This window comes from Castor canadensis, chromosome 15, assembly GCF_047511655.1.
Source record: "Castor canadensis chromosome 15, mCasCan1.hap1v2, whole genome shotgun sequence".
Classification (NCBI taxonomy): Eukaryota; Metazoa; Chordata; class Mammalia; order Rodentia; family Castoridae; genus Castor; species Castor canadensis.
The window spans coordinates 99,975,430-99,987,665 of NC_133400.1; the positions used below are offsets into that span (position 1 = coordinate 99,975,430).

Here is a 12,236-nt window from a genome sequence, read left to right on the forward strand (position 1 = left end):
CATAGTCCCTGCAGCACCTAGGTGTGGCTCTGATGCTTTGCAGAGGGCGGGGAGAGTGTTTTACAGAGAGTGCTCCAGGGCCTTCACCAAAGGCACTGACTTTTTACCTGAACCTGTGTGTGGAGTTCAAGGTTAGGAATACCCTAGAAACCACAGCTCCTGTGATGGACAGTGGCAGCCTAAACCACAGGCCTAAGTTTATCAGAAAGAACCCCTGTACACACACACACACACACCAGTCAGAACAAGCATTATAACTGGCCCCAAACTACCTGTCTGAAATTAAGTGGAACAGACTATAAGTAACTTAAAAACCAATAGAACCGGCCAGCAATGACCAGACTTAAGAGATGGGTGTCAAGGGACAGCCAGAGACAAGTCAAAGCCATGCTAAAAAACCAGGTCACCAGTCTATTTCTCCCTCCCTCCCTTCTGCCTCCTTCTTTCCTTCCTGTAAAACTCCCCCTCCCACGAAGCTGGTCCTGCGAGTTACCATGTTTTCATTTTTGGCAGTACTGGGGTTTGAACTCAAGCTTGTGCTTACTAGGCTTGAGTTCTCCTACTCGAGCCATGCCTCCATCCCTTTTTTGCTTTAGTTATTTTTCAAAGTAGGGCCTCACATTTTTGCCTGGCCAGCCTGGGACAGTAATTCTGCTGATGGCACCCATGTTGCTCCACCATTCCTGGCTTATTGACTGTAATGGGGGGGCCTCGTTAACTCTTTGCCCTGTTGGACTTGAACCTCGATCCTCTTGATCACCACCTCCCAAGTAGCTGGGGTTACAGGTGTGAGCCATGGTGCCAGGCTCCTTCAGTGTTTTCTTATCAGACTGTAGCGACCACGCAGACAATGACAAGCTTTGTCCCTTGCTCACATTAGATCTGTGGCTCTTCCAGAGAAGCTACTACCATTGTCACTTAGTGAGTTTGTCAGTCATTGGGAAACTCCTGAATGTAAACATCATTTCACTTGTCTGTGAAAAATGGCTAATTTTTGCTCTGCTGTGTGTTTCCCGGCTGCACCATTTCTCTGGCAAATGTTTTCTCTTTCACTGTCTTGACATGCTGGTCTCTGCGAAAGTAAAGAACATGGCCAGCCTAAGCCTAATTAATTTTATACTTACATTGTAATTCTTAGTTCACTTGGGCTGCTATAACAAAACACCATAACCCAGATGCTTATAAACAACAGAAAGTCACTTCTTGAAGTCCTGGAGGTTGGAAGTCCAAGAAGGCACTGGCAGCGCTGGAGTCTGGTGCAAGCCCAATTCCTGGCTCACTGATGGCACCCCGAGTCCTCAAATGGTGGAGGAAGCAGCCCACCCCCCATCTTTTATAAGAGCACTGATCCCATCCCTGAGGGCTCCTGAGCTCGCAGGGGTTGGACACATTTAGACCACAGCATGTAAGAGCTGGCAGAGTGGCTCAAGTGGTACAGTGCCCACCTAGCAAGTGTGAGGCCCTGAGTTTGGCCCAGAACCACCAAAAACCAAAAAAAGAATAGACCACAGCTTTTATAAGTCCTCTCGGCAGAACATCCTATTTTTCTGAGCTGACCTACAGACATGCCTGATTTGAACTTTTGATTTCACTTTACACCGGCTTAGGAAATAGTGCATCGTGTCGGCCACCACTGGCTACAACAGTGCTTTGTTTTCAAATAAGCAGGCGTACATTTCTAGACCTTGAAATGGCTTGATGAGTAAAAAATAACTTAGCTTTAGACACCACTTACGAAGTGCACGTGTACGCTGCCGGAGCTCTGTAGGTCACGACAAGCAGATGGTGATGTCACCTGGGCTGGGTCTTGGGAAATTTGCCAAACTTCTTTGTCTGTGGCAGAGTTAATGAAATGGGTGCTACATGCTTCCCCTTCTTCTGTAGTAGGGGGCGTTACAGATCTGTGCGAGACCCTGTACCCTCTCCTAATTCCCCCAAACTTCCATCACTTCCTAAGAATTGCTCCGGATGCCAGGTGGTATTTGAAATTCAGCTGATTTTTAAAATAATTATCACCTCATTCATCATACCCGCAATAAATGGCCTGTGCACTCTGAAGACCCCTGAGCCTTCTGCAAGCCTGGAGGGGACAAAGTCTCACCATGGAATGTGACTTTTCATCTCACGTGCAAACCAAGCAGCATTTTAAGGAAAATATTTCATTCTAAATTTTCTGCTGCATTCCATCCCATGACTCAGTTAGGGACTGCAGTTCAGTAAATGTGGCAGGGTAATACCGGGCTTAGTAAGCACTACCTGTCTTTATTAACTCATCTTCCTTCCTGAATACAAAATACACCATTCAATCATTAGTAGACTGGAGTCACTGAGCCAAAAGACCAACTATAAAAAGTTTATTAAAATATAGACAACATATGTAAACATCTTGCTTCGTCACACGCTTCATAATACAGCGAGTCAGGCCTGGCCTTAAATCTCTCTGAGGAGGGGAGAGCAGGAGCGAGGAGGGGAGAGCAGGAGCGAGGAGGGGAGAGCAGGAGGAAGGGACAGCAACTGTTGCCAGCACTAATCAGTCAATTGATTTTTCTGGGTGCTATTGAGTCTATACAGACATAAATAACAGACTCTGCTAAGTGTGTCACACACAGAAAATCAAATGCACAGGGATCTCAGCGAAAAGCACTCGCAGTGAGGAGGGAGACAGAACCCTTTGTACTGCAATGATCATCTGAACACAACTGCATGACGATGTAGCACTGAGCCAAAAAACAAGGCCAAGAGGAGTGGGGACATCTCACACTGGACAGAGGGGGACAAGATGGACAGACAGCCACCCAAACCTCACACCATCCAGCTTCTCACATCCTACCATGCACGGCACACACACCTCACTGGACGCCTGGACACTTTGGGACAAGAGAAACTGGGAATAGCATTTTTATAATTTCTCTTCAATGCACTGATTATTTGGGGTAAGTTTGGCCTTTAGTTTTAGTGGGAAGCCACAGCCCCTAAATGACTGGCTATGAAGCAACCGACAGATGGTCAAATGTGACAAAATTCTGAGAACACCAAAATCACTACTATATCATCTAGTAACAACCCAAACGTGAAGCCGAATCACGGACAATATAGCAAAATGCAGTAAATACCTGAGATTTTGCTGCAAGATTCCAGAACAGTTGTTGGGTTTTTTTCTCAGCATAACATGCTGTGTTCATGAACCCTCACTGGCTGTGTCATATGCTCACACATCCGGCCATGTGACCAAGGTGTCACTCGGCTGATGACCTTAGCTTTCTGGAATCCCACTTATTCAGTAAACCTTAAGGAAGATATAATTTTAAGTAAAATATCAACCATATGTTTTCACATATGGAAAAACGTAAATGTTTTTTATCTGTTTTCTAAGTGGCCACAGTCTAGTGAGTGAAGGGAGCCACAACAGAGAAAAAGCCCAGGCAACGGTCCAGTGGTCTCTTTGTGTGACCATGCAATGATTCAAAAATGACTTCAAATCATTTCAAGTCTGACCCAACACTCAAAGACTCAGTTGATAAGCCCGTTTCTGGAAGTATCTATTCTCTGTTCGTTACCTCCACCATGTCAACTCGCCTCAACAGCCGCCTAACTGCTACCTACAATCAGATGGAACGTGAGATAAAGCGACAGTCCTGTGATGTCTTCAGCTGGCAATGTCTCGGTGTATTTGAATTAGGAGAATTCTGTACTCAAATAGGGAAAAATAAAATTACATGACATGAATGTTTACAAAACATGGTATCTGTAAACACAGCTGGGCATGTGTAACTTATTTTTACAAAAAAATTTTATTAGAGAATAAAGAAGACTTCTGCTTCTGAATACCAAATAAATGGCTACTGATGTGGAAGAGGTCTTCTGCAGGTCAGCCTACCATGTAGCCTCATGCAGGGGACACACAGGATCTCAGAAAATGTCAACAATTGACCTCCTACAACCTGCTTTAGTGTTCAGATGGTAACATGTTTATGCCACGTTTGGTAAAATTTCCTCCGAGAGGAACATCCTTGCAAAATTTAGGCGAGAACTGGATGTATTTATGCATCATCGGCCTACAGCTGGTGCCCAGTAGATTAAACAGAACTCTGAACCAATTCCAATCATTAGATTTTTTTGCATAAATAAATATCCGTGCTTACTAATATCAGTTATTGTTACCAAGAAACAAATAGCCATTTCTTGGCTTTTGGTTGTTCAAGTTAAAAAAGAAAGAAGAAGACCAGAAAAAGGAAAAATAAGGAAAAGGGAAACAAGAGTGGCAAGCATCATTACAATTTAGTCTGTACCAAGGACAGGACAAAAATGAGAACATGAGTTCTGTGCCTGTGGTGGCCCCACTCAGCAGTTCCATGTGGGTACACACTCCGGGTTTTACACTTCCATGTACTTCAAGTTACCAGGTAACTAGGACCAGGGACATGTACACTCTGCAGCGGGCATCGGTCACCGAGCCCCGGCTTAGCCAACAGCAGCAGTACGAGCTCAGCCACACAGAAAGGCAGGGCGAAGGTGCTCAAGTCAGGAAGTCCTTCTCCAATGCGTAAATGGAGGCCTGGCAGGCTGGGCTCTTCACTCTGCACAGGGGCATGGTGCTGTCCCTGCGCTGGCCTTCTGCATCTACGTCCAGCAAGGAAGGCACTTGGAATCCGGGTCTCTCCTGGGCACCAAGGAAGCAGGCAGGGCTGGGTCCTGTGGAGCCCAGGCCATAGGCCACTCGGGTGGGCTGAGATGCTGTCCTCAGTGGGGTGGCCTGGGGCACCACTGATTGGCTTCTCAGGGAGGCAGAATGAGGCTGAGGCCTGTCCAGGACAGCATCATGCTCAGTTGTGGCCTTGCTGGGCAGGTTACCGTGAGGGCCAGGTGAGACCAAGGGAAGCAGCCCAGAGTGGCTGGGGACACCTGCTGGCGGGGAAAGCCAAGATGGTGCAATTAGGAAGACAGTGAGTTCTGAAACAAGGAGTTGCAAGGAAAATAACCGACTACAGGGTTTTTTCAAAGGGAACTTCAACAGCAGCACAAACCTCTCACAACTGTTACGACATCCAAACCTTTTTCTTAGTGGAAAAGTGCTGCAAGTATAGAACGAGTATTTCAACTGAGTCCATAAACACAGCTAACTAAACTTGGTGGTGCTCAGACCAATGGCCACTATCCATGCTTTGCAAGCACCTGTGCAGATTTTGCAATAGATCAGGCTGGAATAAATTAGGGCTTTAAAAGTGATAGTGAACATGACTGTACTTCATTTTGGATTACATTTTGAAAAATCTGATGAGAGTAGGAAAAGTGGCCAGGTTCTGACACATCATCTCTCCTCTGGCATGCATGGAAGAGTTCCCACTACCTCGTTAGCCAGCAATGACTGGCTCTTAAAAGGCAAAGGAAGGTTTCGGAGGGGATGACCGTGCTAGGATTTCTCCTTGTACGAATGGGTAATAAATCAATTTGTCTAAAGACAACAAGCAACAATCTAGTATTTAACGAGAAGAAGTAGAGTAAAAAGCAATGAAAGTGGTGTTGGCTTTAATAAAGCTTTACAAGCAGCACCCTGGCAGCATTTTGTAAGTTAAAAGGCATTTTTCACATTCATCCTTTTGCTTAGTGTAACAAGTGTGGGATCTCCACAATTACCTTCACATACAGAAGAAATTACAGCCACACGGCACCAAGTAGCCATTTGAGTCCTAATGCAGTGGGGAGTGAGTGGGTGCATTTAAGTGAATATGTTAACACTGCTAATATTGTCATTTCCTTCTGTTTTCCTTGAGAGAAGGCCTCACAATGTAGCCTGTAATTCTCCTGCCTCAGCCCCCAGGGTTCTGGGATTACAGGTGTGTATTGCCACACCCAGCTCATTCCTGTTTTGTAGATGAGACAATGGAGACACAAAATGGCTAAGTGATTTGTCCAGCATCTCACAGCAAACTTCAGTCCACAGCTTGGCTGTGGCACTATGATCATGACCTCCACAGCACAGGAGACGGTCCCTTCCTCCTTGCACTCACTGACGTTTACCAAAAGTACAACTGGAACTTGAACCCTAGTCCTACAGCTCCACGTCACTTGATCCTCTCAAGCAGCCTATGTCTCCCCCACAGTCAGGATAAAAGAGCTACTTAATGCAGAAGTCTGTGACCAGCACTCCGCACAGAACAGCGGGATCTGCTCTCAGGACTGCTCTTCGCATTTAGGAAGGGAAAGGACACAGCTGCAGGAGAAGCAGAGAGCCCAGGGGAGGAGCCCAGGTTTAAATCTGCTGCTCCCTCTTGGGTGACCCTGAGCAGGTCACTGATCTTCCACAGGTCCTTCTTCCTTGTCTCTGCACTGAACGTGTGAGTATAACAGAGCCACAGTGATGAACAGAGACTACTGGTGTCTGATGCTTCGTCAGCCAGACAGTGCTACCGAGATACCAGAGGTCACCTGTGTGCCAAACACACTTGTCTCATGGACTAGGCCGACCTGTGAGAAAACCTGACTTGTTTTTCTTCCAGAGCTTCCTCGTCTGCACAGACCTCGTTGATGTTTCACACATCAACGGTGTAACACCTGACGTCAGGCTGACCTATGTCCCCACATGCTGACGCCCTAACCCTTAGGACCTCAGGGTGTGACTGTGTGAAGGTCCTCTCAGGGGAGGTTAAGTTAAAATCAGGTCACCAGGATGTTCCCTAATCCAGTGTGACTGGGGTTCTCATAAGAAATGAGAACACAGACACATACAGAAGAGTAACCATGACTGCGTGAGGACACAGAGAGAACGCGTCTGGAAGCCCAGGGGACACTCAGGAAGAACCAGCCCAACCCACATCTTGACCTGGACTTCCAGCCTCTCAGACCAGGAGGAAACAGGTTCTGTTGTGTATGCCTCTCAGGCTGGGCTTTATTGGGCAGCCCAAGCACAAGGAGACGCCTGCTAACCTCAGCCCCAACACAAACAGACGCTGTGACGTGTGACATGGGACACGAGTGTTGCAAGGGAGGCTGGAAGACCAGATTCAGGTCCAGCTATCCCACTAATGACTGGCTGGGATTGGGAACCAGGGTGGGGGCCAGCCGTCTCTACATGTTCTTTCTTCCTTACTCTGCTATTAGATACTGAAATTACCAAAGTTTAATTATACTCTCCCCAGAACCCAAATTACAGTTATAGTAAAATGGAATAAAAGGGTTAGATTCAAAGGTCCATGTGAACACTAAGAAGTTGTTCAATGTGATCACGGGGTGGGGGTGAAACTCACAGTCACACTGTTCCCCGTCCAATCTCTACAGGGCTGTCTGTACCTCCCCAACCACCAAGACCTACCTGGGGTACAGGAAGGCTTTCCGAGAGCTACGGTCCATCCGGGCTGTGATGCTCCATCTTTTGGAGAAGCAGGAGGCACATTCCTGGGTTCTGGTCCCCGCAGGGCGGGAGACAAGCTTTCCAACACAATCCCCCCAGTCTCTGGTCTTGGCACAGGAGCAGGCTGGTGGCTGCTTTCTAAAAGGGCGGGACAGGAATCTGGGGTGGGAGTCTTGAGGCCACAAGGGACACACACACTGCCCTTGGATGGCTCACCCCCATCCATCTCCATCGGAAGCAAGCACTTTGTGGAGAGAGAGGGCGTGGAGAGGAGGCTTGGGGCACCTGGCAATGGGAGGGAGGGGGCCCTGCTGGGCTGCTCGCCTGTGGGTCTAGACTTCCGGGGTGGACTGGCACTTGGGCGGGACACGGAGGCCCGTTGGAGGATACCCTCTCGCTTCTTTTCCTCCATAGGTGACAGTTCTTCAGTGGCAGAGGTTCGGCAAAGTTCTCTGACATCCAGCCCTAGAGCCACCGAGGCCAGCAGTGCTGCACACCTGTACAGAGCCGACTCTGTTTTCTTCCTATGGGAGGGTCCATTTGGGCTGCTCGACGGCGTCCCCCAAGGGGACCCTGTAGAGGGTCTCTCCTCCCGGCTCTCACCCTCCACCAGATTCTCTCTCTGGCCTTCTTTGCAAAGAGGTAGGTCAAGGTAGGCTTGGGCCGGTAACTTCATTTGCTTTGGGTTTTGGTGGTCTGGCCCGTTGGGGGCAAGTTTTGGCTCTTCACAGTCTCCTTAAAGAAGGTACAAATGCAAAGACGTTGAGACCGCTTGTTGTGACAATTATTTACACTACATTACAAAATAAAGCTGGGCTCTCATGAATGACACTACATCAAAGCACATGGAGTCCTTTCAGGTGGACTTGGGGAAACAGAAAACTGGACCTAAGACTCAGCTCCCGGCAGACAAACCAGCCAGGAAAACCTTGGCTCCTCCCCACCCCTCGGGGACGTGTTCCCACCAGCAATGATGGCAGACACCATGGTGTAATCAAAGGCACCAAGACACAGACACAGACGCACACACACGTGCACAGGTGCTGAAAGTGTCCCATGAAACTGCGTCCCATGAAAACTCGCCCAACTCCTCCCCCTGCCTAAGTGCACACACCCCACAGCTTGCCTCAGGCTACAAAACTATGAACCAGGTCAATGGTCCTCATTTTGTCACCCAGATGGCAGTATCTCTGTCACCTGGGTTGCAGACATGCAAATCCTTGGACCGAACCATGGACCAAGACCATGGGATCAGAAGTCCATGGGTGGGGCTGGCAGCCTGTGTTATAAGAAGCCTCTCCACAGCTGGGGCCACTGCAACTGAGGTGACTCTCCAAAGAGGCTGGGGAGCCCTAGAGGCTACCCGTGCTGCCACTAAACATGAAGCCACAGTTCCTAGCCCTTATGTGCTTAACCATGGCAAGTGCTTCTCTGGCTTCCAAAGCAATGTAGGACAGAACCACCCTGTTTTCTGCATCCCCTCCTGACGCCTGAAATGCACTCTCTAACCTGGACAATTGCGACAGACCCCAGCTCCTCTCCACACAAGCCAGGGCTTCCCAGGGCACCTCTGCTTGGGAGCTCTCCTGCTCTGGACCCCTCTTCTCCAGCGCTGCCCACCCAGCTCCCTCTTCCTGGAGAAGGGAACTCGTGAAGGGAGCCAGCACAGCACCCAGAACAAACTCAAGAAACCCACATCGTGTTTTGCTAAAACATCTTCAATTGTATCAGAGCACTGGAAGGTCACTTGGAGCTGTCAAGTACAGAGACCAATTCTTTATCATTGTTAAGAGCCATCATAGATTTTTTAAAAAATAATTTCACCTCTTCAACCTCATGCTAACAAACATATAGCAAGAGCCCCACCCTTAATCCCCAGAAAACTTTCAGAGGACTGTAAATATACTCTTGTTTGCTGCCCTGATACTAAATTAATTTGGTTCTATGTAATTATAGTTCTATTTTTCTAGTAGAGACCAGGAGTTACAGATTAAACAGAGCCTAATTTCTCTGCCATAAAGACAGGATGGAAAATGACTTTGGGCTCAAGTGAAGTGATAAAGAACGCTATTGACTTGCGATCAGCCCATCTGCTACCTTGGCCAGGTAATATTAAGTCACAGCTTCAGAGCACTCACAGGCTAAAGCAAATTCCAACTCGTGAGACACATTTACCTGGCTGGTCCACAAACAATGAAGCCAAAGGCATGGTTTTCTGACTTTTTATTAAGATGGATGACCACGGGCTGTTGCCATCGGAGAGGGGCCTTACCCTGTGAGAGAGAGACTTCTGTTTTCATTCGGTAGAACTGTGTGACGCTCAGGTTAGGTTGGGTGGGAAATTTTTAGAGGTGCAAAGAGAAAACATTTGTGCTCTTGTGTTTTGAAGAGCTAACAAAGCACAAATAAAAATCTTAAAATGAGACAGGAATAAATGTCAGAGGAATTTTTTTTAACTGCCCAAATCATCAAAAGTTAGTATGATAAACACATCCTAGGAAATTAAATCAACACTGGGTGTTCCTGTGTTTATAACACACTTGCTGAGAGTCATGCCTGGCCACGTGGACACGTGCACAGACACTGCCCTTGTCACATGGTGTGTGTCCACGCACCTCTCTCTGCCATCTGTTCTTTCTTTCATCTGAATCGAGTTTGGTCCCCACGTACAACCCTTTTTCTTGAAATTCCTTTTTACATCTTCAAATTCTTCTTGTCGGAAGACCGTGTTCCTGCCCCAGGTTTTATTGCTGTCATCTGAAGTCACTAAACAGAGAGGAAACAGCAGGGTCTAACACAGTGGCTTTGCTGAAAAACCGACACGTGTGTGGCCAGGTGTGAGACTGCCTGACTGCAACATGTGAACAGAACACACTTGTTCCGTCCACGTAACAGGAAACCTCTTTTAGCAGATCATAAAAATAGCAAGAAGAGTAGGCAAGAAATTAACAGAAAATAGACAAATTTGTGGGAAACTACCTGCAAAGATCTGACTACTTCTTCATTTGGCATTGTGACACAGAGTTTCATTTTAGCAGGGAAAAAGGGGCCATATTGACCATTTAACTTAAATGACCTTAGTGTCTCAGTCATTTCAACCAATCAATTGAAGTTTTGAACCTGAGGCACAAATATACTCTTTAAAACAATTCATTTAAGCTAATTCTTCCCAAATCATTGCAACTTTGCTCAGTCAACATACATTTTGGCCGCGGTCTCTCTTAAAAGTCTTTAGGTCTCTGTGGCTCCCGTGTCTTGCTTCTACTCACAGGGCTCTCTGCACATCTCTGTCTCCGATCCGCAGTTTGTTGATAGGCTTACACGCTATCTCTCCACCTTTCAGTAAACTCATGACTGATTAGGTTGCTTGGGGAAAAAAAATCCCTGAGAAATACTAGATGTTCTAAAACCAGCTTTAAATACAATGTGCCACCTGCACAGTAAAACTGTGACCATCCAAAGTGAGGAACTGATGAAAGTGAAAAACAGTGCTTACTTTATACACAGCACTACACAGGGCACACTTCCATTCACAAGTAGTGCCCACGTGTGCACGTGGAGGGCAATCAGTCAGAACAGAAGTCAAACTTTCACTCAAGGGCTGGCCTTAGAGGAGGACTGATGATGTGGAGTGAGAAATTCAACTCCTTTATATATATATATATATTTAAACTGGAGGCATTTTGAGTGAAGTTTTATTTTTTCTGTTTCAATATTTTTCAACATTTAAAGTACATGTGTGCCTGTGTTTGCACGTATGTATGCAGAAGCATGTGCACGTGTCTGAAAATCTGGAATAAATGCTCCCTTTTTACTAAGAGTCTTCAGCAGAGTTGGTCAGGCACCAGTGGTCCACACCTGTAATCATAACTACTTGCGAGGCTGAGATTGGAAAGACTGTGGTTTAAGGCCAGCCAGGCAAATATTTTGTGAGTCCCCATCTCCAAAATAACCAAAGTGAAATGGACTGGAGGAGTGGCTCACGTGGTAGAGCGCCTGCTTTGCAAGTGCAAAGCCCTGAATTCAAACTTGTCCCACCAAAAGGAAAAAAAAAAAAGTCTTCAGTAGAATTGCAAAGGAACCAACAAGCACCTTCCATTTTTGCCATCGTCTCAGAGAGCAGATGCCGTTAGTCAGACCTGAGTCATCTCAGTGACACAATACAGAGTTCACAGTTTGAGCATTCCTCCTCCTCCTTTCCCACTGTCCCTCCTCTTGCTTCCTGTTCTCTTCTCTCCTTTGTCTAAACAAAGTGACCTTCTACTATCCTCAACGGCTGGAAAGGGCACAGTGAGGGGCCCACACTACGGAGACCATCTGGATGAAGCTCTGACACTTGGCTGCTGTGGACTTGGGTCTCACATCCCATCTCCTCTGTGCACCCTGGGGACCACATGGCAATCACCTGCTGAGGCCACCTTGAGAATTCAATGGATTAACACGTGGCCTGCAGTACAGCAAGTGCGGGGGGCATTAACCGCTGTTGTCACTGCTGGACACTGAGCCACTGGCCTCTGCTCTCCAGGACCTCCTGCTCTGGGACTTCTCCCTGTCCTCGCCCTTACCAGCTCGACATCACTACCTGTGAGAGCAGAGTCGGCTTGGGTTTTGTCTGTTTCTTCCACAGGTTGGTAAGTGGGGCACGTGGAGAGAGGGTCACTGATAGTTCCACCTGTTTGGTGTCCTCCAGTCTACACGCCAATATGATACTCTGCTACTGGAAATCAGGCCAAGCCCATAGTGGCAGAGGGACCTGGTGCAGAAGGAAGCTTCAGGATGGGCCGTTCACCATTTGATTCTATCCCACAACAGGGAACAGGAGTGTTTTTGCCCTTGCTTTTGTGCCTTCAATCCTAATCTATCCCTCAAAGTTTGAAATCTTCAAAGA

At 47.3% G+C, this 12,236-nt stretch overlaps 1 protein-coding gene across 3 annotated transcripts in view; it reads right to left on the reverse strand.

Moving 5' to 3' along the window:
• Nucleotides 1-2,018: 2,018 nt before the first annotated feature.
• Nucleotides 2,019-12,236, reverse strand: part of LOC109698134 (mitogen-activated protein kinase kinase kinase 21) — a 42,384-nt gene continuing 32,166 nt past the window's right edge. The window contains exons 7-10 of one of the 3 annotated variants that reach the window (XM_074056855.1): nucleotides 9,964-10,114; nucleotides 9,524-9,621; nucleotides 7,310-8,083; nucleotides 2,019-4,902 (exon numbers count right to left, since the gene is read on the reverse strand). In XM_074056855.1, the coding sequence (XP_073912956.1) occupies nucleotides 4,517-4,902; nucleotides 7,310-8,083; nucleotides 9,524-9,621; nucleotides 9,964-10,114 (1,409 nt within the window). In that variant the 3' untranslated portion in view covers nucleotides 2,019-4,516. Of the gene's footprint in view, nucleotides 4,906-7,309; nucleotides 8,084-9,523; nucleotides 9,622-9,963; nucleotides 10,115-12,236 lie in introns of those variants that run through there. The other 2 variants (XM_074056854.1, XM_074056856.1) reach the window with 2 other exon arrangements.